This window comes from Lissotriton helveticus, chromosome 2_2 (genome assembly GCF_964261635.1).
Source record: "Lissotriton helveticus chromosome 2_2, aLisHel1.1, whole genome shotgun sequence".
In the NCBI taxonomy this organism is placed as follows: domain Eukaryota; kingdom Metazoa; phylum Chordata; class Amphibia; order Caudata; family Salamandridae; genus Lissotriton; species Lissotriton helveticus.
In genome coordinates this window covers 142,432,499-142,458,906 of record NC_136060.1, presented here as the reverse complement: position 1 = coordinate 142,458,906, position 26,408 = coordinate 142,432,499, and the positions used below count along the sequence as shown (strand labels likewise).

At 45.9% G+C, this 26,408-nt stretch overlaps 1 protein-coding gene across 1 annotated transcript in view; it reads right to left on the bottom strand.

The window, feature by feature from the left end:
• The window catches only part of CORIN (corin, serine peptidase), a 1,859,037-nt gene extending 1,833,905 nt beyond the window's left edge, over nucleotides 1-25,132 (bottom strand). Inside the window, exon 1 of the mRNA XM_078678226.1 lies at nucleotides 24,969-25,132. Coding sequence (XP_078534352.1) covers nucleotides 24,969-25,037 — 69 coding nt within the window. The 5' untranslated portion in view covers nucleotides 25,038-25,132. The remainder of the gene's footprint in view (nucleotides 1-24,968) is intronic.
• Between the last annotated feature and the right edge of the window lie 1,276 nt (nucleotides 25,133-26,408).

Sequence of the window (26,408 nt, the reverse complement as noted above, 5' to 3'; positions counted from 1 at the left end):
ACCTTAGCTATTGAATGAGGTTGAATTATTGATTTAAAAAATCAAGTCTGGCTCCCCTGCTGATCATATCCCTGCTAGGATTCTTCCTTCCCTGGCCAAGAGTCTGTCCTATCCCATGCAATCCCTCATGAATCTCTCCCTTGGAGAGGGACACGTACCTCTGGAGTAGAAAGTTGCCCAGGTCAGGCCCATTCAGAAGAATGCTAAACTCCCCTGGACGGATTTTTCCAACCTCCGCCCTATTTCACGCCTGCCATTTACAAGCAAACTAATGGAAAAACATGTAAACAACCACCTCTCTAATTTTGTCGAACGTACGGGTTGTTTAGATTCCTCCCAGTCCGATTTTAGGCCAAATACAGCACCGAATCAGCTCTTCTAGTGGTCACAGATAACATCAGGATGACCCTAGATAAGGGCTATTCTATGATTCTGGTGCTGTTAGACCTATCCGCGGCGTTCGACCCAATCTCACACAACATCTTGATTAACAGATTGGAAGAGGCTGGGTTGAGGAAAACAGCTCTGCAGTGGGTGAGGAGTTTTCTATCCGATCGTTTTCAGATCGTCAACCTAGCCCTGTATCTATCGGCCCCTGCTGGGTTGTCCAAGGGAGTTCCGCAGGGCTCATGTCTGAGCCCTACACTTTTTAATATCTATATTACTCCCCTGGCCAATCTTGTGAGAGCCCATGGGTTTATTCCAATCTCATACGCTGATGACACCCAGCTACTTTTTCCATTTAATAACTTCACTCCTGCAGTACAGGCGGCCTTCTATATGGGGATGAGAGTGATATCTGACTGGATGCGAATCAACTTCCTCCAGTGCAATGTGGGGAAAACTGAAATCATGCTCTTCGGAGAGGCACCCCGTCTATGGACTCCGGAATGGTGGCCGATAGATCTAGGCCCCCTTCCAATCCCTAAAATGTCAGTTAAAAACATAGGGATTAGGCTGGACCAGGCACTCAGCCACTCAAACAGCTGGGGTCTGTTTTTATACAATAGGCCTACTCCGTCGAGTTTTCCCCCTACTACCGGATTCCTCCCGGAAGACACTTGTCCCGGAAGACAATAGTCGCCTGGACTATTGTAACGGCCTGTTAGTCTCTGCCAATGAGGCCTCAGAATACGGTGCACGATTGGTCCTTAATGTCCCCCCTAGGACTCCTTCCCGCCCTCTCCTCATAAAATTGCACTGGCTCCCCATACGTCAAAGAGTTAAGTTCAAAATCTGCTGTACTATTCATAAGGCACTGCTTAACTCAGGCCCTGCATATTTCTCTGAGAAATTCATGTTGTATGCTCCTTTAGTACCGCTCCGCTCAAGTATGAAATCTTTGCTTGCGGTGCCACGAGTAAGAAGAGCAAGATTAGGAGGAAAGGCCTTATCCCATCTTGGCCCGCGTTACTGGAACAAACTGCCGCTGCCCTGGAGGCAGTGTTTGGACCATCTTCAATTCCGAAAGCAGCTGAAGACTACCCTCTTCCTCACTTACTAACTCTTTGGAGTCATTCTGCCACCCATATCTCGCTGAATCGCAGAGATACCCCTTGGGGTCGATTCTAGTGCTATACAAACAAGCAAATAAATAAATGGTGGTCACAAGGTGTTTCATGTCCAGTCCATTAATATGTCCAAAGAGACCAATTCATTATGTATTGCAGAGAAGATTTCATATGGGACCCAACTATGCTCTTTGTGTCCCTGTATGTTGGAGGTTTAAAAACCTGAATTCTGAAAGATTTGGGGATTTTGGATTAAAAGCCATGCAGCATTTTTTGTCAACTAGGAGTGCAAGCCTTTATGATTACTGAACATCTTGAACATTTTGGACAAGATGGCTGACCTGATTCTCACAAATAACTATTTCTTATTCAATAGTGAATGGTACCACCAGGTTCAGGAAACAGCTATGAGATTTCCTATTTGCCCCCTCTTATGCAAACCATTTTAATGAGTGGTTTGAAGGGGGACAATCCTGGCCTCCGGCTGTTAAGAAATGGATGAAATGTATTTATTTTTGTCGAAGTTTTATTGATGAAGTCCTTATTATTTGGACAGGTACAAAAAAAATGCTGGAATACTTTTACTATCTTAATCAGAATACATATACTGTACAGTTTACCGTGTGTTGTAAAAATCATAGGATTGCATTTTTGGGTTGTTGAACAATATGTGAGGCAGGACAGAATCCAACTAAATTGTATAGAAAAGCTACTGCAATAAAAAATATCTTGAGGGATGATAGTTCAAATCCCAAGTCGGTTATTAGGGGAATCCCCTACAGTGAGATCGTCAGAATACGACATAACTATAGGGAAGAACAGCAATTTGTGCACGGAATCCAGGATATGAGAAATAGACTGAAAATACAGAGTTATAGTGATACCCGTCTAAATCAAGCCGCAAACAGAATCCGGGGGGGGTACATAGTAGCACCAAACTTATTCGGCAACCTGTAAATACTACCAAGAAGAGACTGGCATCGGTGACTATGTATAACACGGATGACAATGATATTTATAAAATATTATTGAACCATTGGTCGTTGCAATCCATGATACCTGGTCTGGGGGAGGTGGGTTTTGAGAAACCTTTGGTTACATATAAGAGAAGACAAACTATCAGAGACAGAGTTACAAGTAACTATCTGTTACCTAAAAAATCAAATAACATAGGAAAATGGTTACCTGATCTAACTAAGGGTTTCTATGTATGTTTTGAATGTAACAGGTGCAAGTTTGGTATTAACAAGATGAAGGGTTTCAAGTAAATCTCGGACAGGTTCTGTCAAATTGATCACTTCATAATTTGCAATCGTATTTTTGTGGTTTATGCTATTGTATGTGACTGCTCAATGATGAAGTTGGTTGCACCCAAAAAGCCCTGAAAGGCCGGTTTCAAGAACACTATAGGACTATAAGAAATAAGGACATGCACTACCCATTGGTTCAATATATTAGGGAGTGTCATCCCGATAGTTGGGACTTTACATTTCATGGACTAAAAAGTGGATTCAATTCTGAGGGGTGGAGACCTTGAACTAACTCTACGACAAACTGAATGAATTAGAAGATTGAGAACCCCAGAAAAAGGTCTAAATATAGAAAACGAGTTACATTACTTTCTATAGGATGAATGGGGTTTGAGTTTTCCATTAACAGGTTCACTAGCCAGAGTGTGAGAGTAGATTGGTGTGAGGTTAGTGAGATAATGGAATAACTGAGTGTTTTGATATCAGTAACATTGCTAAAAGACCAATCTCATGATGACCAATAGTTGGCGATATACATGTTGAATTATTTTGTTTTGGGAACACATACGCTTCAGTGTTCTGGTATATGTGCAGTAGGGAGTTTGGGTACATGAGGGTGTGTAAAGTTTGTTCCTACTCTCTGGACAAGATCATGATACTAATCAAATGGCATTGCTCACTCTATTAGATATAAACAATCCTATATGATGGCCTACACTTTAAGATGGTGTCTGTTTTCAAAAGTGGGTTCGCATTGGTCTATTTGAGTACTGGTATTCTCCAGTGTTCCATTTTTCCAGAATGAAGTGTCTCAACTGACTACAAGTAGGTTGTGCTGGGTTGAGTATTACATCCTGTGAAATAAATTGGTTTATAGTAGTCAACATGGTAATATTGTTGCTTTTAATTAGGTGAAGTCTCTGTATTTATAATGAACACGAACCATTCTAGGATATATTTGTATTATAAAATTACATGTAATTTAATCATGGAACTTTGCTTTGTTGTGAGGGTGGCATGTTGATTTATTCTTTGAGTACTAATAAACTATTTTTAACATATACGATAGGTTGGTATTAACATATTCCAATATGGTGCGATTTCATTACGAAGGTTTAATAGGGAGTACTCCATGTTGTAGTACATGCAATAGAAGGGTGAACATACTGTGACATTGGCATGGCCTTGCTAAGTGGGACTAGTATAGACTTAAATGGGATGGATATACAATCTTTAATATGTGAAAGAACAATGCAAATGTTAGGCTACCTAATACTGGAGATCGAGAAATGTTGCGAGGTATGTTAGTTTGTTGAATCAGAGATGGCTCTATACTCCAAGATGGTAGGATTTTGCAATGTGGAGCTTTGCAGAAGTATCCCTTATGGATTGACCAATGATATAAGAGTATGGTCCTTTATAAACGAACTGGAGTGCAAAATGGCAACCATGCAGTTGGTCGGAATAGTGAGTGCTACGAGGATGCCATAGGACCAGAGGTAAAAGATTGTAAGTGGACATGCGTTTGACCGATAGTAATACTTTTGGTTCCACATGATAGGTGGGGTTGGCATCCTAGAAACTAATGGGGGCGAGATATGGTGCATTAGCCTGGATATACAAACAGACAGTGCCTTTTGATTTGCACAGAATATACATATATTTTTGCTACCCATATGAACGATTTTAGTTTGTGCCTGTGCTTTTGACGTGAGAAAGGTATAATTTGGGCCGTGACAAAGTGTTGGGATTGTGAATATACACTTGTCAATGTTGAAATTGTGACTCACTGTTGTATGTTTGCTACAGGTGAGAGGTGGCATTAAAAGCCATGAGGGTGATGGGGTGCAAATTGATGAATTAGCCTGGGCATAATAACAGACATTGCTCTTTAATTTGTGCAAGCCACGTTATCCGACACATACAAATTATTTTGGTTTGTGCTTGTGTTTCGATGTGAAAAGGGTAGAATTTGGTGGTGATTGGAAGTATTGTGATTGTAAAGTTATCATTGTGAATGTTAACATTATGAGTTTGAGAAGGTATTACAATGTATTATACGTGGCACTATTTACTTAGGTTAACTCGGGAATTGCACTATACACTAAGATGATGCTTGGATTGGGGTGTAGGTATGATAGAGTTTGGAAAATAGGATGTGATATCAATTTATATAATTTGAGTTGATTACATTTTACTTATAGTGGTATTTCAGTATATTTTTGAACTGTTCAAAATTAGGTGGGGTTATTGGGAAGGTGTTTTAGTGAGACTTTTATAGTACATAAAAGTATTATATGATGTGGGATTACATAGTTTGACATGCTTACTGTTTCATGAAATATTAATTAATGAACTTTTAAAAGAAAAAGAACTGTACAGTGGGCATTGCAATTGAGATAATATTATAATGAATGTTTCTAAATAAACCTATTTTGTATGTATGATTTTGATATATTTTGATATGCTTTGGATTTTGATGTGTTTGAATGTACTACATATATGACATATGATTTTGATATGCTAGACATCATACAATTATTATAACAAATGTAATAAACAATCTGGTTTCTTGTGGCAATTAGCTTGGTCCTCCTATTTGCAATGTATAGTCTCTATATGAAATGAGTCCTCTCTTTGATTGACTTTTATGATTGGTAATTATTAATCAGGGATAATGCTGGGTGGAATGGTGATGAGATTTGTTAATCGGTAAACATTCAATCCGTTCAAGGTAATTTGACATTTACTATAGGTGTTAATAATACTTTATTTAGACAATCAAGTTAATTAAAGTGACAACATAAAAATAAAATTAAATCAAATGCGTAAAAAGCAGTAACACTATGTACAGCACAGTCAATTCTTTAAAGATGAGAGCATCTGTGATACATAACGAACCCTTATGAGAAAACATCAAACAGGTGTCAAGATGGTTTATAGTGAATTTGCATCAAATGCTAAAATCAGACCGAACCCCACTGAATAAGCACAGGGCAAAGTCCAATAGCTGTAACGTGTAGTCTACTAACGGTGGTTTTGGGACAACTGTTATTAGTTTAAAGCGACTGGAGCTGAACATAGTGGAGTTTCATTACTGATTTTTACATTCTCAAAACAAAGATTTGATTAAAGACCAAAAGTGATGCTAAAATGCAGTCATAAAATGCCATGCGCAATTGTTAAAAGTACAGAGATCACAAGCAGCTGTACTAAAAAGGTTTTCCCAATATCAAAATCTAGACAGAAAATGTATAATAAAGCGAGATAGTTGAAATTCAATAAAGAGTAAAGAAAAGATGATGAGACACACAGTTCACTACCAGTGGTTGAAGTGTAGTGGTTAATTTAAGGGTTCTTGAGCTAAGCATAATAAATTTTCATTGCTGTGCATACATTCTAGAAGGAAGAATCCGGTCATGACCCCAAGAATGATTCTAACGTGTTAAATCATAAAGTGCCATGTGCTAACTATAGTCCTAGCTTTGGACGTAAGCCAGAGTTGTAACTTTAACACCTTAAAGGGTTTGGGTGTGTGGCTAAATTCCTTAATGTCCTCCCCACTCTGGCCAAAACTTTTATCAGGTTGGCTATTGCTTGCGGAGGGTATCGTTAAGCAGGAAATCTACAGCACCCAGTATTGCCCGTGTCCCTTGTTTGCTAAAGTAGTGGCGAAGAAACTTTCTGCGTTCATGATTTAACATGGGATATATACAGAGAAGGTGAGGTAGTGACTCCAGAGATAAGCCACACAGGCAGAACATGTTGCTCTAGGATGGCACGCCCATGATGGCAGAAATGAGGAGAAAAACACCATGTGAAGGAGGCAAGATTTAACCTTGTAATGGAATGAAAGTGATTCAGGGCTAGATGTAGGTAAATCATTTTTACCAATTCTAAAATACCGAATTTTACCGATTCAGTATTTTAGAATCGGTAAATCTGATGTAGATAAATTTTCTGTCTTTTTTACCGAATCGGTTTGATTCGGTAATTACCGAATCGGTATTTACCGATTCGGTAATTGCCATTCATTCCTATGGGCCTGGAGGCCCATAGGAATGAATGTCAATTACCGAATCGGTAATTACCGATTCGGTAAATACCAAATAATCCAAGGGTGGCAGGGTGTCACTTTGACACCCTGTTGCACCCCTTAATGGGGCATGTGTGCCCTGTGGCACACATACATGCCCACAGGTGTACATGCACAGATTTGCATATACACAGGTATTCGTTATTTACCACCAATTAATAGTTGGTGGTAAATAACGAATCCTTAAAGCCCTGTGGCACTGTTTACAGTGCCGTGTCCAAATAAGAGGAGTCTAAGGGGGAAAAAAGGGCACAGGCCGCCCCCCACTCAAACCATAACACACAGCGATAGGCCTGTCACCCAAGACACTCTTAGGAAAATACTAATATGGCATGGATAATGGTGATACAAATAAACTTTATGTTTTATCACCACCCCTCAGTTTTTCTGGTGATTCAAATCCAGCCAAGTGTCAAACATTAATGCGGTACAAACACAGTAAACTATCAATCTGTCGTGATACCACCACCCACCAGACGCTACTTGTGGAAAAATTGTGGAGAAGAGAGTGAGCCCCTCACGGAAGAACCGCCAATCGGGTTATCTGACTCACAATTGCCAGTATACCCAATTATCATCATTGGTGACTCACTCTCATAACAGTGGGAAATGGGAACAGAAAAAAACTAACAACATGTAACAGTGTTTTTTCGATATCAGCCCCACAATCTGCTGATAGTTCCTATCAAAACAAGTCAACGTATTGCCCTTGCTGTACTTTTGTGCACATATAACACAAACCACAAAACCAAGAAACCCCCAGTGAGAAAGAAACGTGAATCTCACACAGTTAAAACAGAAGAGTTCACTGGCCACTCATAATTTATTCTGGGCTGTGAATCCTTCTAACATAAAAATGACTCACACCATATATACTCTTAGGTGGGTCATAGTCGCCAACATGTTTCGTTGCTTGTACTTTCTGCAACTTCTTCAGGGCAAATGGGGGTTGCCCACTGTTATTGCCACTGTATTTCAAAACACACCTGTGATGGAAAACACGACAGATTTACAAAATACAATGAGCCATAGGTTAAAAACTTCCCATCTTCACTGATGAATTTGAGTTTTAAACATAATCCAAGACTGTGGTACTTAAAACAGATGTCAATGCACATAATCACCTGGGGTTAGCGTTTCTCACGCATACCTGCTACCCCTAAAATCAGTATGCCCGTGTCCTCAAGAGATCATGTGTTGGTTACGAAAACCCGCTTTCGTCGGGTGTCCTGCACACAGAAACAAGGAGAAGAGCCGATTTTAATCAAAATGACGCTCCACCGTCAACTATCACACAACCCCCCGCACATTAAGTAAGGCAGTACTTGTAGTTAGAATTTGGGGCAACAAATGTTTGCACGAAGAAAAATTATTATTATTATTTACATTGTGCCCTTCTCAATGAAGAACCACCGGTCACCGCCCCTATCAAAGCCCGGGACCCCCCTCCTTCATTACTCGTTTCCAGTCGCCTCGCCAGATCAATGGCAAGGAGCTTACCCACGCTGGATCACCGGTACTGCCGAGTATCAGCCGCGCCCCGTCCCGACTCCAACCTGCCGGATATCAAAGGACGCGTGATGACGTGCGGGTCCTCGCGAGTCATATGACACAGTTACTGCCCGTGTGGCGGCCATCTTGTAGTGTGTTCCGCAAACTCACGTAATGGGCAAAGAACACTTCTCAATAAAACAAAACATTGCTGAACATCATTAGGGGGCTGGGATGGAGGAGATAATCTGCCATATATTCATAGGGAACTGCTCCTCGGGGGGCAGACAAGACCATTTACAGAAACTGAAACACTATTATCGTGTGTTCCACAAACTCACATAATGAGCACAGAACACTTCTGAGCAAAGCCAAACATTGCTGAACAACATTGGAGGGCTAGGAGGAAGGAACTAATCTGCCATATAATCATGGGGAACTGCTCCTGGAAGGGCAAACCAGACTATTTACAGCGAATGAAACACAATTATTTTATGTTATGGAAATAAAAATAATGAAAATTAAAATAATGAAATCAAGAACGTCTACTCCCCAAGTGTGAACGTATATGTCAAAGAGATCGAATAATCACAGAGGTCACAAATGGGTGATATAAGCTGTACTCTATGTCTAATACACTCAGGCAATGGTGTCCCCAGGCTGCAAAATCCACTGGTTAGAGATATACATAGTCCTTATGGATCATCGTTTGGTAATTTTGTTCCATTCAATGAGGTCGTTCAACCTCTCACGGTCGACCTGTTCCTGATAGATCCAGCGAGCTTCCTTTCTCGCCAAAATGCTGTCTACATTATGACTCTCGCACATCACCCTTTCAAGTACAACCCACTCCAGATCTTTTGGATCATGTCCCATATCATTGAAGTGTTGCACTAATCTCGTTGTCAATTCTTTTGCCCTGATGGTGCTAAGGTGTTCTTGAATGCGGACTTTCACCTTTCTAGATGTAAGTCCAATGTAGTGCAGTCCACATTTGCATGTCAGTCTGTAGATTACATTTACAGTATTGCAATTACTGAACTTGCACCCCTCTATTGGAATTGCTCCTGATGACAAAGTCTGTGTGTTTTCTTCTCGTGAGGGTTTGATGGTCAGAGACAAAAGATGCTTTGTGAACCTCTTTGTTGGCAGCTCTTTTGAACTGTCGGTGAGGCAGGTTTGGATTCCAGAGGGGTTCTGCCCCTTTAAGCTTCAAGGCTTCAGAGAGAATATTCTTCGAAGCAATAAGGGACGCCGGATAATTAGCAAATAGCACTTCCAGCCAGATTAGATTCTTCAGTGAGCCTTTTTTTGCGGTGCGGGCTGAGTGCATACATTTCAACAAACTGGTGTTCTGTACCAGGAATTGGTCGCTCCGCATAACTCTAGCCTGATTTGGGCTGGTAAGGTGTGATAGGGAAGCTTAAATAATGACTTGAAAACGACGCTTTGAGTGTTGTTCAGAAAGGCACCCAACTTCCCTGGAAAGGCTTCTGTGCAGTATTCCAATGTGGGCAGGTGTTTGGTCTTTACTGTCTTCAGCAGAGGCTCATGGGAGGACTGTTTTGTCTGTTTGTGAATAGCTGGAAAAGCAAATTGTAGTGAGGCAGATGTTGGCTTTAATGACTTTAGATGAGTTAAGTGGCCTCCCTTGTCATCCAGCAACCATCACAAGTTTTTGCATTTATTTCATTTAAATAAGGCGGCTGTAGTTCACGTACCAGGCAATCGATTTTTTCCTTTCTCTATCGAAGATCATGACATTTGTTTTTTCAAAATTTACCATCATTCCATTGGCGCTGCTATACATTTAAAAGGCATTAATGAGTCTTTGAAGCCCCATCGCTGTTTGGCTCAAGATAACTATGTCATCAGCATAAAGCAGTGTAGTTATATGGTGTTTTGCTAGTTTTAATGCGTTGCTGATTGCTGAATTCAGAGCAGGTACCAACTTGCACAGAAGCAAATTAAAAAGGGCAGGGGACAAGACTCAGCCTTGTTTAGCGGCTTGTTCAATTTTCATAATTTCGGAGACGGCTGTATTGTTTTCCAGATTAACCCTGTCCCAGGTGTCCAAATAAACTAGTAGAATACCATGAAGTAGTGGTTTTGGAATATCCCAAGCTTTAAGCTTGGACGAGAGCTGCTGGCAATTGACATGGTCAAAAGCCTCACTGTAATCCACGGAACAGCAGTACAGTCCATTTTCCTTTTCTGCTTTGCCACCAGCATCCTGATAGCCACAACATTGTCCAGTTTGGTTCAGAGGTATCAAGTTTTTTTTAGCTTGCCCATGCATTCAAGTCTTCCAGTAGAAGGGAGGCGAAATATTTGGCCTCAACATCCAAAAGAACTATAAGACGTAGCTTTCGGGGTTCTTCACTGGCCCTTTTTGTAAATGAGGTGCAGTACCAATCCCTGCCAAGACGAAGGGATGTATTCTGTAGTAAGGTAGGTTTTACATCAGCAGGGACCAAAAATCAGCATTGCACTTATATACTGAGGCAGGAATGCCATTAGGGCCAGGGGCTCCATTGGCTCTACTTTTTTGGAACAGGTTTGCTATTCTTTTGGCTGTGAAGGTTGATGCACTATTGCGATATGTGGAATTGGGAAATGTATACATTGAGTTTTTTCGATTTTTTTATTGTAAATATTTATGTATATGTTTCTCTGCAGCCTCGATGAAGTCCTGTGGAAGGTAAGAAAAGCGTGCCGCTCGCAGAAGTTGCCGGAATCTTGGATTTTGTTTACCCTGCCTGCTGGTATTTTAAACTCCTGCCGAGTTACCTGACATTGGGGAAGTTTCTGACTGCGAGGAACCAGTGCGGACGCCCGGGACTGCGAGGACCAGCATTATCTCTTCCATCCACAGCTGGTGCCTCTTCCCGGGCGTGCTCCGCCTTCATCCACCGCCTTATTACTGCTCACGGCCCCCGCTTCGCGGGAGCCGCTCACAGAAGTTGCCGGAATCTTGGATTTTGTTTACCCTGCCTGGTGGTATTTTAAACTCCTGCCGAGTTACCTGACATTGGGGAAGTTCCTGACTGCGAGGAGCCAGAGCGGACGCCCGGGACTGCGAGGACCAGCATTCTTCTCTTCCATCCACAGCTGGTGCCTCTTCCCGGGCGTGCTCCGCCTTCATCCACTTTTTGTACTTAATTGAATTCCCAACGCGCATCGCGGGACGCGCGCGAGACTTAGCCCGGGGCAAAGCCCGGGCAAAGGGCGGGCCGTTCACGGCCGTTAGAGGCCGGGAGAGATCGGACCGGGCCACCCCCCTAAGTTTGTGCCCAGCGGCCCCTGGTGCTCTCTAACCTCATTCCTACACCCTGCCTGGCTCCCGTGAAGTAAGGTGCTGTCCAACATGGCAACGAGGGAAACAAGGAGCAAAGCGGTCACCCTGGTAACAGGTACTTTGGACAGTTTTCTCATCAAGGCAAATACTGTGGTAAATAAAGGTCTTACAGCCCTAGAAAAACAGATAGCAGAAGGGCTGGAAAGTTCGCAGCTAGTTTCCCCGGGTTCATCTATGAATGCTAGATCCCCAGAACTGCTGGATGCTACCCATTTATCCCTTATGGATAGCATCGACCAAACCATAGAGTCAGTGCTGCAGCAGCTGAGGACACCATCTACCTCTCAAAGAGTACGAGACTCAGCCCCCACCATCCAAGAGTCGACGTCTCCTCTGACTTCTCATCTAGTTTTAACTGGGGAAGGGGGGGATGTCTTTACTGCATCACACCAAAGGGGTCTTCGGGAGGGTGCGGTTCCGAAAAGGAAAAGACCTAGGCAGTCAAAGGGTGCTAAGAGGGCTAAAGTAGATCACACCCCAGACACCGTTAGTTACAGCACGGATGCCTCACGAACAGTTTCTGCCGCGATTGTCACTGATACGGCGAGCCCTCCACACCCCGTCCACAACCATATGCCATCACACACTGGCCCGTTCATCTTTGGAGAGGGACTCTCTATCACCTCGGACCATACGATTTGTTCTCTTACTAACATTCTCAAAAAACTGTTGGACCCTCTGTTGGTTAAACTCGACTGTATTGATGCCAGACTCTTATCCATAGAAAAATTAAGCGAGGGTAGGGCTGACCAGCAAGGGTTGCGACCTGGTACAAATGGAGTAACTGGGACAAACAATGGGATTCCCCCCCCGCATAGTGTTGCTACTGCTGTGATTCCAACGCAGCCCACTTCCCTTCTTACTTGAATGTCCCCACAGCTACCCCATCCCAAACCGTCCCATCACCTTTCCCTAAGCAACTCGCTACGGTGCCTCTTGTCAGGAAGTCGAGGTTACCTACCTCGACTGCTACAATGAGGCAGGAAAAACCGCCTAATGCAACCGCTGACCGTCCTAACCGGATCAACAACAGCCAAAACCGGCCAAAAGTAGTTAACCTGCCTCCCGAGGCAGCGGCTCATACTGTAATCTTGACTGGGGTGCCGGGGCTCTCCAGCAACGCAGTGGAATCCTTCGACTCCCTACGCAACATAGTTATTAACTGGTTGAATGTCCACAGGCCCCTACCACCCAACCTGAGAGGAGAAGTACTGATGGTTAGAAGGGTCCCTTGGGTTGGGTATACTGTTAAGAAAATAAGGGGAGATTGCATCCTTGTAAGTTTCAGGAATTCCCAGATTGTGCCCCACATATGTAATTGGCTTGGGAGTTCAAGGAACACATCCATAGAACTGGTCCCGCTGTCGTTCTTCTATCCAAGTGGTGGGGATTCGCACTTGGGGGAAAACGACGGTTGGACTAGGGTAGGTTTTGCTATCGATGGATCAAGGTATAGGCCCCCTCGACATGACATTTCCGCCTATAGCAATTATGTTCATGCTAATAGATATAGTTGCCTTGACCAGGTTGACTGACTCTCGATGGATGCATGTGAGGGGGACACTGAAGGGGCGGTTTCCCATACTGCTCTACTGGAAATAGGGATAGCTGCTATTGCTAATACCAACTATAGCTCTGTCGCACCATTACTGGAGAGTTCAACTACCATCAGCACCCAGGCCAATCCCGCCAATCCATCCCCGAGGTCACTTTATTGTGATTTAGTACCTCAAGTTCTAACTGATTTGGGATTTCCTGCGGGGCGAGTATTACCAGATAGGTCTTTATCACTATCCACAGATATCGGTGCTGAGAGGGCGAGGGGAATGGCACTTAAGTCACCCTCGGGATCTATGAAGGTCCTTTCCTGGAACGTTGCAGGCATCGCCAACAAACTAGATACTAATGATTGGGGTTCTCTAGTAGGCAGTAATGATATCTGTCTCTTCCAGGAGACTTGGGCTAGGGAACCATTACCCAGGGCGGGTTACGCAACCTTCTACATCCATGCTAGATGGAACGGCAAACGGAGGCCCTCTGGTGGACTCGCTATCTGGGTGGCTAGTCACATTGGCTGTAGAGCAGAGATAATACCAACTCTCTCGGAGGACATTCAATGTGTTCTTCTAAAATGGTCAAACGCCTTCAACCTGGCGATTGTCAATGTGTACTCGCGCCCAGTTAGCGTGTCCATGGAATCATCCACCTTGGATTACTTATCTTCATTTTTGGGGCAATTACCCGCTGACTGTAAGTTACTGATGGGCGCTGATTTTTACTGCCATTTCAAACCACTGAAAGGGCTGAAGGAGGGTGCCATAACTGCTGAAGATGACTATTGGAGGATTGCCCCCTGCAAATCCCCTAATCCAAAATCATGGTCGCCTTTAGCGGTGCAGCTTATGTCCCTGACCTTGAATTTTGCCCTGAGGGCCTGAAATGGGCGTACTACATCTGACTCCCCTTCGTTGTGTACCTTCAATAGGAAGGGCCACGAATCGCGGCTGGACTACATTTTCGTAGACACAGGCTTGTGGTCCAAGGTCCAGGACTTCAGGGTTATTGAGAGATCAGATAGTGACCATAATACCCTCTGCTTAGATATGGTACACCCTGTCCCCGAAGAAGGGTCGCAAATTACAGACCAAAGTGAAGAGGCAGGGAACTTGGTTCTATCCAATAACAGACGCAGGGTGAGGTAATGCACTCGGTAATCTCAACCGAGTGCATTACAAAAATTTATGAAATGGCACTCGCAAAGTTAGTCAAAATGGACGAATTAATCAACAAACCTACTACCACTGATATTAACGAGAAACTCGCCCAAATTCATACAGATCTAGTGGGAAGTTTAAGAGAGGTCTTTTATCCTGAGGTGGTGATTAGGAAGAAGAGGACAGTGACATCAGCTTGGTACAACTCCACTTGTAAAAAGATAAAAACCGAGCTGATCTCAATGATAAAGTCTGGTACCAACAAGGACAAGATAGCAGTCCTGAGACACAAATATAGGGAAGCCATCGCCCAGGCAAAATCAGAATTGGATTGGGAGAGATGGCAAGACCTATCCTTGGCATTGGAAACCAGCGAGCTAAGAAAATTCTGGGCTCTAGTCACTACGGGCACAGGCGAACCAAAATCGGCAGTTGAGCCAAACATTTCTGCCTCCGTATGGGAATCCCATTTTAGTAAACTGTATCAAGACACCCCTGAATCTGCCAATGAGGTAGCCCTCGACATTCCACCTGAGTCTGCAGACAAATTAGAATTCACACTGGGTGAGGTATTAAATGCAATGGAGAGACTGGCGTCGGGGAAGGCCCCAGGTCTCGATAAACTCCCTGGAGATTTGCTTAGACACCATCCAGAGATCTGGGGTCCGTACTTCTTAATTATATTTAATTCTATCCTGGGAGGGATGGTGATCCCCTGTACTTGGTTGGGGGCAGAGATAGTACCGATTTTTAAAAAGGGCTCCCCTCTGCTCCCAGCAAACTACAGGCCGATCAGCCTCATAGATGTACCCCAAAAACTTTTTGCCCGCATTCTCCTGGATCATCTCCTTGACTGGATGGAGGACAATGCGATCCTCAGTCCCCTTCAGGCGGGCTTCAGGAAAAACACGTCCACCATGGATCAGATTTTCCGCCTCGTCCTCCTCTACTGGAAAACAGTGGGGGTCGAGGGGGGGAGTCTGTACATGGTGTTTGTGGACCTGAAGTCCGCATTCGATTTGGTACCCCGTAAGAAACTATGGGTGCTTCTTAAGGAGTTGGGTGTTCCTTCACAACTCCTACAGGCTATAATTAGGCTTCACGATGGTAACTTTGCCCAGGTTAGGTGTGGGAGGGATAGAGCGTTGTCCTCTAGGTTCCCAGTTCTCAGGGGGGTAAGACAGGGTTGCGTTCTTGCGCCGACCCTGTTTTGCCTCTTTGTTAACAGTTTCATATCCCATCTTGATATTGTCAGGGACAACGACGCACCTAGGTTGGCAGGCAGGAGGGTTCCGGCTATTATGTTTGTCGATGAAACCCTCCTGCTTTCCAAATCCCCGATGGGGATTCAACGGATACTGGATGGGTTTGGGGATTTCTGCAGGGACCACGGCCTGGAGATCAACGCAGAAAAAACCAAGTTCATGGTATTTAACCCCTCCACAACAACCAGGCCCAACCCAATCCTGGGATCCGAAAGGCTTGAAAGGGTCAGAACCTTCCAGTGTTTGGGGGTAACTTTACACGAAAATCTATCATGGGGTCCACAGATAGCCAGATCCCGTTTAAAGTTATCCCAGATGGCGGGGGCAATTCTGAAGGTTACGAATTCATCAACCTTTAAACCTATTAGCCCAGCCTTGGAGATGTACAAAACACAAGCCAGAGTAGCCTCATCCTATGGTGGTGAGCTGTGGGGCCACAAAGCTGGGACAGATCTTTTCAAGGTACAAAACACCTTCCTTAGACGCCTGCTGGCCCTTCCCCAAGGCACACCCTTGCTACCGTTGAGATTAGACCTGGGGCTCCCTTCAATAGGGGATGATTTGGCACTAAAACCATTGAGTTTTTGGCATAGGCTCTGGTCCACTGGTTAACTTTCCCACTACAGGCAGGATCTCAAGCACGTCCTGATCCTAACCCATCATGACAGAATTCCCTGGCTGGCTTACATCAAAAGAGAATTCTACCGCTTGGGACTGCCTGAGTTGTGGGAGGATCCTGAAAGAGGCTGTCTAGGGATGGCACGCAAAAGGCTTGTTAAGATCTACAAGGACAAAAGTCTAGTCTCGCTTCTGTGTGCATCTAAAGTCGGCACCCTAACCGAACAATTTTTGGACATCAAAAAATTTTTTTATTTTGAAGGTTTTATGGACATTATATTTCTCATCCTGGCAAGGAAATTGTTCATTCAATGGAGGTTTGGCACCCTGCCCCTTAAAACTTTTACTAGCAAATGGTCACTGCTGGACGATAAAATCTGTCCTGGGTGCAGTGTGAATGAGGAGGACGAACCACACGTGTTGTTTTTCTGCCCTGCCTACACTAGACTGAGGAAATATTGGCTAGCGCCACTGTGTAGGAATTTGGGCATTAGAAACTATTTACATTCATACAGAATCTTGAAGACAAGTACCCTCCACTATATAGTTTTTGCAGTTGCCAAGTATCTAATGGCCATGTGGCAGATAAGGGGAAAAATACTAAAAGGCTAAACTAATGTTACACGTGTAATGAACTGCAATGAAATAGAGCTAATCGTTCTTTATGCTTTAGACCCTCCAGGGAAGTGAATTAGCTGTATGCGGCACCTTGCCTTGTTTTTATTGTATGTTTTATGTGTTTTAAATGTTTATAATGAATCTTTTATGGTCTCAAATGGCCGAAATAAAGAATTTTTGGATTGGATTGGATTGGCTTTGACAGGCTGACAATTTGTTTACTATATGTAGTAAAGAAGAATGTTGTAAAGAAAAATGAACAAATAAACGGAATACATAATGAATTGGTCTCTTTGGACATATCTATGGACCGAACGGGGAATACCTTGTGAGCATCATTGATAGAATGGATTACATTTTAGTCATATTAGATGACTAGATTTCGTATTAGACATAAATAACACTTTGAGTGCTTCTCTCCTATTTGTGTTTGTCTGCTTTTGTGTCAAGCTACCAGAGGATTAAGCACAGGTTAATTTAGTGACGTTTTTTGTGGTTCACCCTAACAAGGATTGTGTTTATTATTTTAGTAGGGCCTACACCCCTCTCAACTAATAACACATTTTCTTACAAGGAGACTAATTGTTATTCATTCAGGGGGGATAGTGTCAGGACGGTGTCAAGTATTGTTTCATTTTATTCAGTATGCAATTCGCCAAGCCTTTGTAACATTTTGTTCACCTTATGCTGGCTGCCTGACGTTTTACTGTGTATTTTCCAACAAAAGAGGCATCATTTTGGATATGAGCCAATCTTGCTTTCCTGATGCCTACAGCGCAGACTCAGCTTGATTATTTGCATTCTGTGGACTTGAAATAAGTTGCAGATTCTACTTGAGCAAGACCTCGAGTCACAATTTGCATTTATTAGTTTAATGCCAGTTCTTAACTGGAACAGGCGACTGATTTCTCCTATTCATTGAGCCTTTTGCTAATTTCCCATATATGATTTATTATACTTTTTGGAATAACCATATTTTGCCTCCTGTAGTGTACTTCATCTTTTAATAACCTTAATAGTTTCTAACTCATATTTTGTCTAGACATGGGTTATTTAATAGATGTTGTCACTGGATTTGATGGCTATGGTGCTGGTTACCTCCTATATTCATGAGGAGAACACTGCCTCGAGCCTAGTAGGTATTTTTTTGTTGTTTTGCAGATTTATATAGCACGAACCCGACCCAGATATTGGAGCGCTTTACATGAGCACCAGGGGTACACAAGGACAGGTTCATTTTTAGTAGGCCCCGGGAGATTAAGTGATGTGCCCAGAATCACAGGATGACGAGCCGGCGCCGAGACTCAAACCTGGTTTCTCAGTCCAAAAGTGGTCAACTCCGACCTTTGCGCCACATCCTCCGAGAAGATGGTTTCACTCTAGCGTCTTATCCGGATTGTGCCCCGATGCCCTGTGTGCAGACATGGGGCACACGTGCAGTGTGGCTCACTGCAGACCTTCAGTGCTCCAAGTTTCCTTCTGAGTGTAGTGGTCCACATGATGGCTTTCTTCAGAGAATTTCAAGTAGTGGGCCCTGGTTCTGAGCAGTTGCAGTCCACACACACAGCAGTCACAACTTGCAGATACAATGATGTACCTTCACTTCATACCCAGCCTAAAGATAAAGGATATTTTAACACGGATATGACCTTCTCAGGATCGCCTTCCCTGTGCGCTGTGTGCGCCTCTTAAGATATCGAGCTTTTAACAGCGAAAGGAAACGTAACATAAAATAGAGATTTGCGGCGTAGCACATTAAAACCAAAACTGGGGCTGGGACAACAGCCCATTAAGGTTGGCTTGAGTAGGTTCTAGAATTCTAGAACCGGCAGACGAGGACAACATTGGCAGCCGCAGGCTAAGACGCGCACGTTTTTTTTTTATTAAAATAGAAAGTGAAGGAGATAGGCTGAGTATGTCTGTGAAAATTGCGCAGGATCATGATACTGATGACACTTAAAAGGAATTAATCCATACAGCGCGAAGAACTTTGTTTGCCATTTGGTACGTGTTTGTAAGCCTCCTGTGCTATCGTGTCTAAAACAATCGGTAACCTGGACGTATCACCTGTGCTCTGCTGCAGGCACCAGAGCTGCCTTACACATATTATACAATGAAACTTGTAGGTGGGTGCAGCAGGCGCTTCAACCTCCTCGGCTAGCATCAAATGGAGCCCTCAGTGACCAAATAAGTAAGCCAGACTACCACGATCTCCTTGTTGCCCATTTTGTTGGTGGCGACCTATGTAAAAAGTGTGCACAAGTAGACTGCCGTTGACCTCGCACCCTTTAATCACCGACCCACGCCTGAGTTTGTCATTTCCACTATTGCAAACAACAGCACAATGTGTATTGTTCTCTAACCTCGGAGTGTAAAAACAATCTATATAAAAAAAACAGACAGCATTTCTTATATGGCATCACGTTACAGATGTCAAATAAATACTAGTCAGATTTGCTGCGAATAGAACCTATAGAAACCTATAGAGTACGCGCACATATTTCCCCTGTGACACCTTAACCCACTAAACTATATACGTCTGCCCTTTCAATTAGAAACATCGCACCAACAACCCTACTCTGGGAACAGCAGCTCTCTTCTCCCAGTGCCACCGTCACCTCGCGGTCTACCGTTTCCGGTCACCCAGCTGCAGCCTCCAGGTACACTTCCGCTGACCTGGGCGACGCCTTGTCCTGTGTGGAGGACGGACGGGTTCAAGGAGCCGGTGACCCCGGAATCGGGAGACGTGAGAGACGCGTCCTCAGCCGCCGGCAGAGCTAATTGCCTCTGATTAAAACAGCAGGTCTGTCTGTGACCACAGACCGCGCCAAATCCACAAAGAAAACCCAAAACACAGTGACATGAAGTTTCATAATGCAGGCTCTCTGGTTACATAAGCAGTCAGTGATCGCGGTAGCCAGTCGGGGTTTCATAAGGCAAGACAGTGCATTTTCAGTGAACGGTTTCATTCATAGTTTTTCATGCATGCGGGGTGTGTTATCTGAAAGCTTAACACCAACATATTCATTACTTTTCAGCCATGTGTTTGACTCCGGACCACATTGCACTCAGGATCGCAGTCACCATACTTTTTAATGCACTTACAAAGACCGCTGGTTGGGAGTCACCCACCCATGGACTTCGCCAGAAGCGCAGGTGTGCAGGGATGGGCGCGCCTGTGCGTGGAGCCCACCTTAACCAGAGGCGGCGTGCAAAACCTATCGCACACAAGCAGGAGCGCAAGTGTGGAAAGCTTAATAATCCCCCACCCCCCTTTTAATTGCTGCCAATCACACAGAGACGCTGTCAAGGGCCGAGTTGCGCAATCACCCCTTTCCTGCCGTCTTTCTCCTCGAAGGCTGGGGACTCCGAGAGAAAGAAGGCAGGTGGGCAGAGACCACCGCATTTATATTCCGGTAGGCGCGCCCGACTTCAGTGCACTACACCCACACCCCGTCAGTGGCTAAGAGGTAACAGCGTCCGCCACTCCAGGAGCAGGGGGGAAGCAAAGCATCCGCACGGATGAACAAGGTGTACATTTCTGCATCTCCCCCGCCCCGAGCGCAGAGATACGCGCACCCGACCATCCCATCCCACTGACAGCCAGCCAGCACGTGCGTCGGGAGTGCCGACGTGCAGAATCCTTCACCCCAGCCCCCACCACCTAGAGAAGGGTCCCGAGGCCACACCCAGGCTCTACGGGGGGTACTGGAGAGTATGGAGAATCGAATACAGAGGCGCAGCACCCAGACTCCGCCATTGCAGGCAGTTTGCGGAGCCACCACACCCACCCCCTGCCGGGGGCGCAGGTATGAGGAGCCTCGCCGGGCAGGCTGCATCCCACCCGGCGGGCGGAAGCTCCCTTGTTCACCCACCGTGCCGCTTCCAATATGTCGCCGTGCAGCGTGCTCCCTGAGAAGTTTGTGCGCACACGTCCATCAGGGCCGCGCCCGCCGGGAGCGGGCAGATGCTGACTCCCTAATGGAGAGAGAGAGGCCGGGCTCAGCATTCTGAGCAGGCGGTGACCGAGGAGCGTCCTCTCCTGAAGGAGACCTGCGGGCTGCAGCCCTGCTGCCACGTGCGTCCCACGAGCGCGCGCCGCCGGGGGAGGCTTCCCGCGCAAAGAACCGCACCTGGGGCACGTGGCAACGGAGCCTGGCGCCCCCCTGCGCTCCTAAACTCCAATGTACATCGATCCGTTTAACCTATGGGCTCACTTCAAACTTTGACGCTCAAGGTGGGTGACCAGAATTTTGAAGCCAAAAACAGGGACATTTCACGAAAATAGAAGAAAAATTGCAGTTTTACTTCAAGGGAGCGCACAGAATGACAGCGCTCCTCAGCAGAGAATTACAGAATAGGCAGTTAGAACATACATAACATGCAATATTTAAACCCAGTAGTTTGCCTGTTAATTTAATTGCTTTCAGAAAACAACTACTAACCATCCCTGCTTTGTAAAACGTAAAAAAGCACCGCCCACAGTTTTCAGTCGCCCCTCTCTAAGGCCGGGACAGAAGCTACATTTCCTGAAATCTGCTGGGACAGCAGGTGAAAAACTGGGATCGTCCGGGCAAATCAGGGACACCTGGTCAACATACCCTCAAGGGTATGCATGCTGCCTCTGCTCCTCAAACCGCTCCTTGACACGCGGGCCTTTAACACAGTGCTGTCAGCATACACCCCCCCCCTGCTGTTATTGGAGATACCCTAGTACAGCAGGCATGCAGAGTCCATTAGCCGCACTATGCTTCCGTCTGTTAGTATCCCTTCGTTTCTACCCGGGTCCCTGCTCTCCATCCAAACCCTCGCCAGCACAGGACACTCGCGAGACACTAAAAACACGGCACCCTCTCTGCGCTATCTGTAGGAAGCGCCCCTTTGCTCAGCGAACACCTCTACCAACACGGGAGCCCTTCAGTCTATCATTCATTCAACACACTCAGTCTCTCTCCATGCATGGTGCCCTCCTTCATCCAGCACAGCCTGCCGCGAGGGCAAGCGTCCTACCATCCCTTCCAAGTGGAGGGGAGAGGAGAGGATGTGGTCTGATGGCTAGATTGCGGACTTTGGAGCAGGGAAACCAAGGTTTGAGCCTCGGGGTCGCGTCCACATCCTGTGATTCTGGGCAAATCACTTAATTTCCCTGTGCCTACCAAAAAAATGAATGTGTCCTTGTGTACCGTAACTGGTGCTCACGTAATGCGCTCCAATACCTTTGGGTTGAGTTTGCGCTATATAAAACTGCAAAAAAGTTTGCCACGCCAGATGCAACCCCAAGTGTCTTTATAGCCCTCGTCAGCACAAATGTCATGGAATCATTTAAAGCGATCGCCTTTTCCCCTCTGTGCCATACTCGGGGTCCCCTGCCTCACACACACACTGCTGAAAGCAAAGACCACCTTCGGTCAGTCCTTGCGCCATGACTCATGCCGTCCACCCCCTGCCTCCCCCGCACTCTGCTGTCAGCCAAGAAGACCTCCAGTCATTCAATGCACTCAGTCTCACACCAAGGGGCGTAGTTTGGGGGTCGGGAGTGTTTGGGGTGTTACACCACCCTAATAAATGTATTATTTAATAAATAGTTGGGTACTGGAGCTTTCAGTCTGTATGGTAAGGTGTCTGTCAGATTTCACCTAGGATTTTTAAATACTCACTCAGACAAAAACGTACACATACACTCATCTCTTATGAAATTCTTAAAACTTGGTTATTTTACAAAATCCTGTGTTTTAAGTACCCTCACAATCCGCACTCCTCTCCCCTTCCACTGGCTCCTAAACCCACTCATGCGCTGCTTCTCATATAATGATGATACGCCATCGTGATTGACGGCAAATCTGAAGCTCGCTCTCCCACCCCTACCCCTACCCGTCTACCACTCTTACTGACCTAGCTACGCCGCTGCCTACACACTAGTGCCAGCAGAGGTTCCCCAGCACCAACACAGGTGGCGCCTGCCTCCCATACCATGGTGCCATCACTGCACCCAGTTTCCCTCAAAGCCATTCAGATGCCCTGCTCTCACAGCCTCTCTACCCCTACTCTGAGTCCCTCTCTACCCCGTCGCTCGCAGTCCCTCTCTACCCCGCCTCTCACAGCCTCTCTAGCCCCGCTCTCACAGTCCCTCTCTACCCCGTCTCTTACAGTCCCTCTCTACCCCGCCTCTCACAGCCTCTCTAGCCCCCGCTCTCACAGTCCCTCTCTACCCCGTCTCTTACAGTCCCTCTCTACCCCGTCTCTCACAGCTTCTCTAGCCCCGCTCTCACAGTCCCTCTCTAGCCCCCGCTCTCACAGTCCCTCCCTACCCCGTCTCTCACAGTCCCTCTCTACCCCGTCTCTCACAGCCTCTCTACTCCCTGCTCTCACAGCCTCTCTACCCTGTCTCTCACAGCCTCTCTACCCCATCTCTCCACCCCCTGCTCTCACAGCCTCTCTACCGCTGCTCTCATTCCAGATGCCTGCTCTCTCTCTCTCTCTCTACCCCTGCTCTCATTCCAGATGCCCTGCTCTCACAGCCACTCTACCTGTTGCTCTCATTACAGAGGCTCTACTCTCACAGCCTCTCTACCCCCCGCTCTCATTCCAGATGCCCTGCTCTCACAGCCTCTCTACCCCCACTCTCATTACCGATGCCCTGCTCTCACAGCCTCTCTACCCCTGCTTTTATTCCAGATGCTCTGCTTTCACAGCCTCTCTATCCCCTGTTGTCATTCCAAAAGCTCTGCTCTCAGCAGGCGTGCAACACCCATTGGGCTCACCAGGCTACAGCCAGCCGCTTGTGTCAGCCCTGCTGAGACAGCTTTGCGGGCTGGCGACACTCTAATTGTAGCCGCACCTGAGTACATCACAGGTCTTTAAAAGACCATTTACTTGTTAATGAGGCTTTTGTTGTGTTTTCACCCCTTCTTAGAGCCACTCTGCCTATGGCTGGAAGAATTAGCCCCCCCCCCTCCCCCGAAATCGTTTTCAGCCCTTGCCCCTTCCCATTAGAAATTTGGCTCTAGTTGCCCAACTGGCTCTCAGTCTTTATACCGGCTGCTCTCATTCTAGATGTCCCCCTCTCACAGCCTCTCTACCCCCAGCTGTCATTCCAGATGCTCTGCTCTCACAGCCTCTCAGCTCCCTGCTCTCATTCCAGATGCCCGGCTCTCACAGCCTCTCTACCCTCTGCTCTCACAGCCTCTCTACCCCTTGCTCTCATTCCAGATACTATACTCTCACAGCTTCTCTACCCCTGCTCTCATTCCAGATGCCCTGCTCTCACAGCCTCTCTATCTGCTGTTCTCATTCTAGATGCCCTCCTCTCACAGCCTTTCTACCCTCTGCTCTCACGGCCTCTCTACCCTCTGCTCTCATTCCAGATGCTCTGCTCTCACAGCTTCTCTAACCCCTGCTCCCACTCCAGATGCACTGCTCTCACAGCCTCTCTGCCCCCTGCTCTCATTCCAGGTGCTCTGCTCTCACAGCCTCTCTGCCCCCTGCTCTCATTCCAGATGCCCTGCACTCACAGCCTCTCTACCCGCTGCTCTATTTTCACAGCCTCTCTACCCGCTGCTCTATTATCACAGCCCCTCTACCCCCCTGCTCTCCTTCCAGATGCCCTGCTCTCACAGCCTCTCTACCCCTGCTCTATTCTCACAGCCTCTTTACCCCCTGCTCTAAGCACGGCACCGTCTTGTCACTGGGAGATCTAAGCAAGAGAAATGCTGCATCATACTTGGCCCTGGACAAGCCGCTGCCTGTCGTGGGATACGACCAGCTCTCAAAAGTAAATCACCGCGTCCCGCAGACATCCAGCAACAGGTCTCTGCTGCAATCAAACGGACCAGTGACCAACTCCCAACCAGCTAGTTTCCCATGATCAGTGCACCTAACCCGGAAACGAGACGGTGGCATCATTCTTTGATAGCAGAGGCACCGCCGCGCGCACAGACTGCAGAAATAAAGAAGAGAGCAGCCAGCGCAGCACCGGCTCAATAAATGAATACAACAAGGAGCACTTTGCTTGCACGAGGCACCCAGACAATCACTGCCGAATCCTTACCGCGTGCGAGCAGAGGACGCGCTGCTGCTCCTCGGCAGGGAGGGAGGCCAACTGTTGCATTGATAGCATGCTCAGCCGCTGCTTTCATTCCAGGCGGCAGCCCTGCTGCTCCACTTTCCCTTCCCCTTGAAGTGCCAGACGCAGACAGGGCTGGGCTTCCCCGTGCTCTCGGTGGGTACATGCTGGGTCCCGAAGTGTCTCCCCCACAGACCCTCTCCCCTCCTCCCCGCCCCGCACCAATAATAGTGCGCTGCCCCGCCCCCTGGCCTCTTCATTTATCTCAGGTTGTGCGCGCGCCAGGGCTCACTCTCAGAACCTCGGTGCTGAGGCTCGCACCGCCGCGCGACAGGCAGGCGCTCGAATCACAGGGGCCGCGAGCGCACAACAGCATCTGCGCACTTTATGCCCCCTCGAGGCAAGTAAATGACACTGAGTGCCCCCTGCAAAACCGCAGCCCAATTCCTGCTTTTGTGGGCAACCCATGTTTACAGATAAAAAAGGCACACTGAGTTAAGAGTTCTCAAGGGTGTGAGGGGTTAACTGCAAGGGTATTTGCAGAGCAATAACCACTAACACCCTTTTCACGGGTCTCTGGCTTTTGTTTACATTTCAAGTTTATTGCTGTTTTTACACAGGCTGCAACCTGGAATGTAAACTCCCGGGATAGGAAATAAGGGGCTCTCGCTATTCTACCTGAGTTTAACCTCTGCTCAAGTACATTTTTAATTGCAATTATTTATTTTATGATTCGGAACTCCGATGGAGGTCCACATAAGAACAATATAAAAAGTACAACATGTAACCATAAATTCCAACATACATAATTTTAAAGACGCAACAGCAGTTACATTAACAATTTCAAATAAAAAACACATGAAAAAAGTAAACATTTTTTGCACAGACCATTTCATTATGAGGAGAGAACAATCATTGGCGAGCCTAGTGCGCTGATTGTACGTTGTATTTTAAAAACTGCTGTTCTTAGAAAAGTGATGACGCGTGAAAAGTGCAAGGAAGGTCTTGCAAAAATTATGTGATTTAAATCTTGCACATGGAGATTAGCTAATCACAAACTCTCTTTCCCTTAGGGGCAGCGTCCCAGATGCCTATTACTATTTGCAGGGATAATACATTTAATCTCCATAGTAAAAATCTTTCTTCAGACCCCATGAGGGATTTTCCAAATAAGATCAGCTTTTTTTCTGTTTTTCTATAAACAGCTTACTTGTATAACCACATTTCTCTCAAGACGCTGGCATAACAAAATGTAACGGTTCAAACTTACTTTATAATAGAATTGTTTTGCTTTGCTTTTTTTTCTTTTTTTTTAAAGATTTGGATATAGGAAAACCACTAACATGGTCTATCCACAAAATATCCCAATCTTTTAAAAAGGAACAGAATAATGCAATTGATCTTTTCTGAAAGCGAAGACTTTAT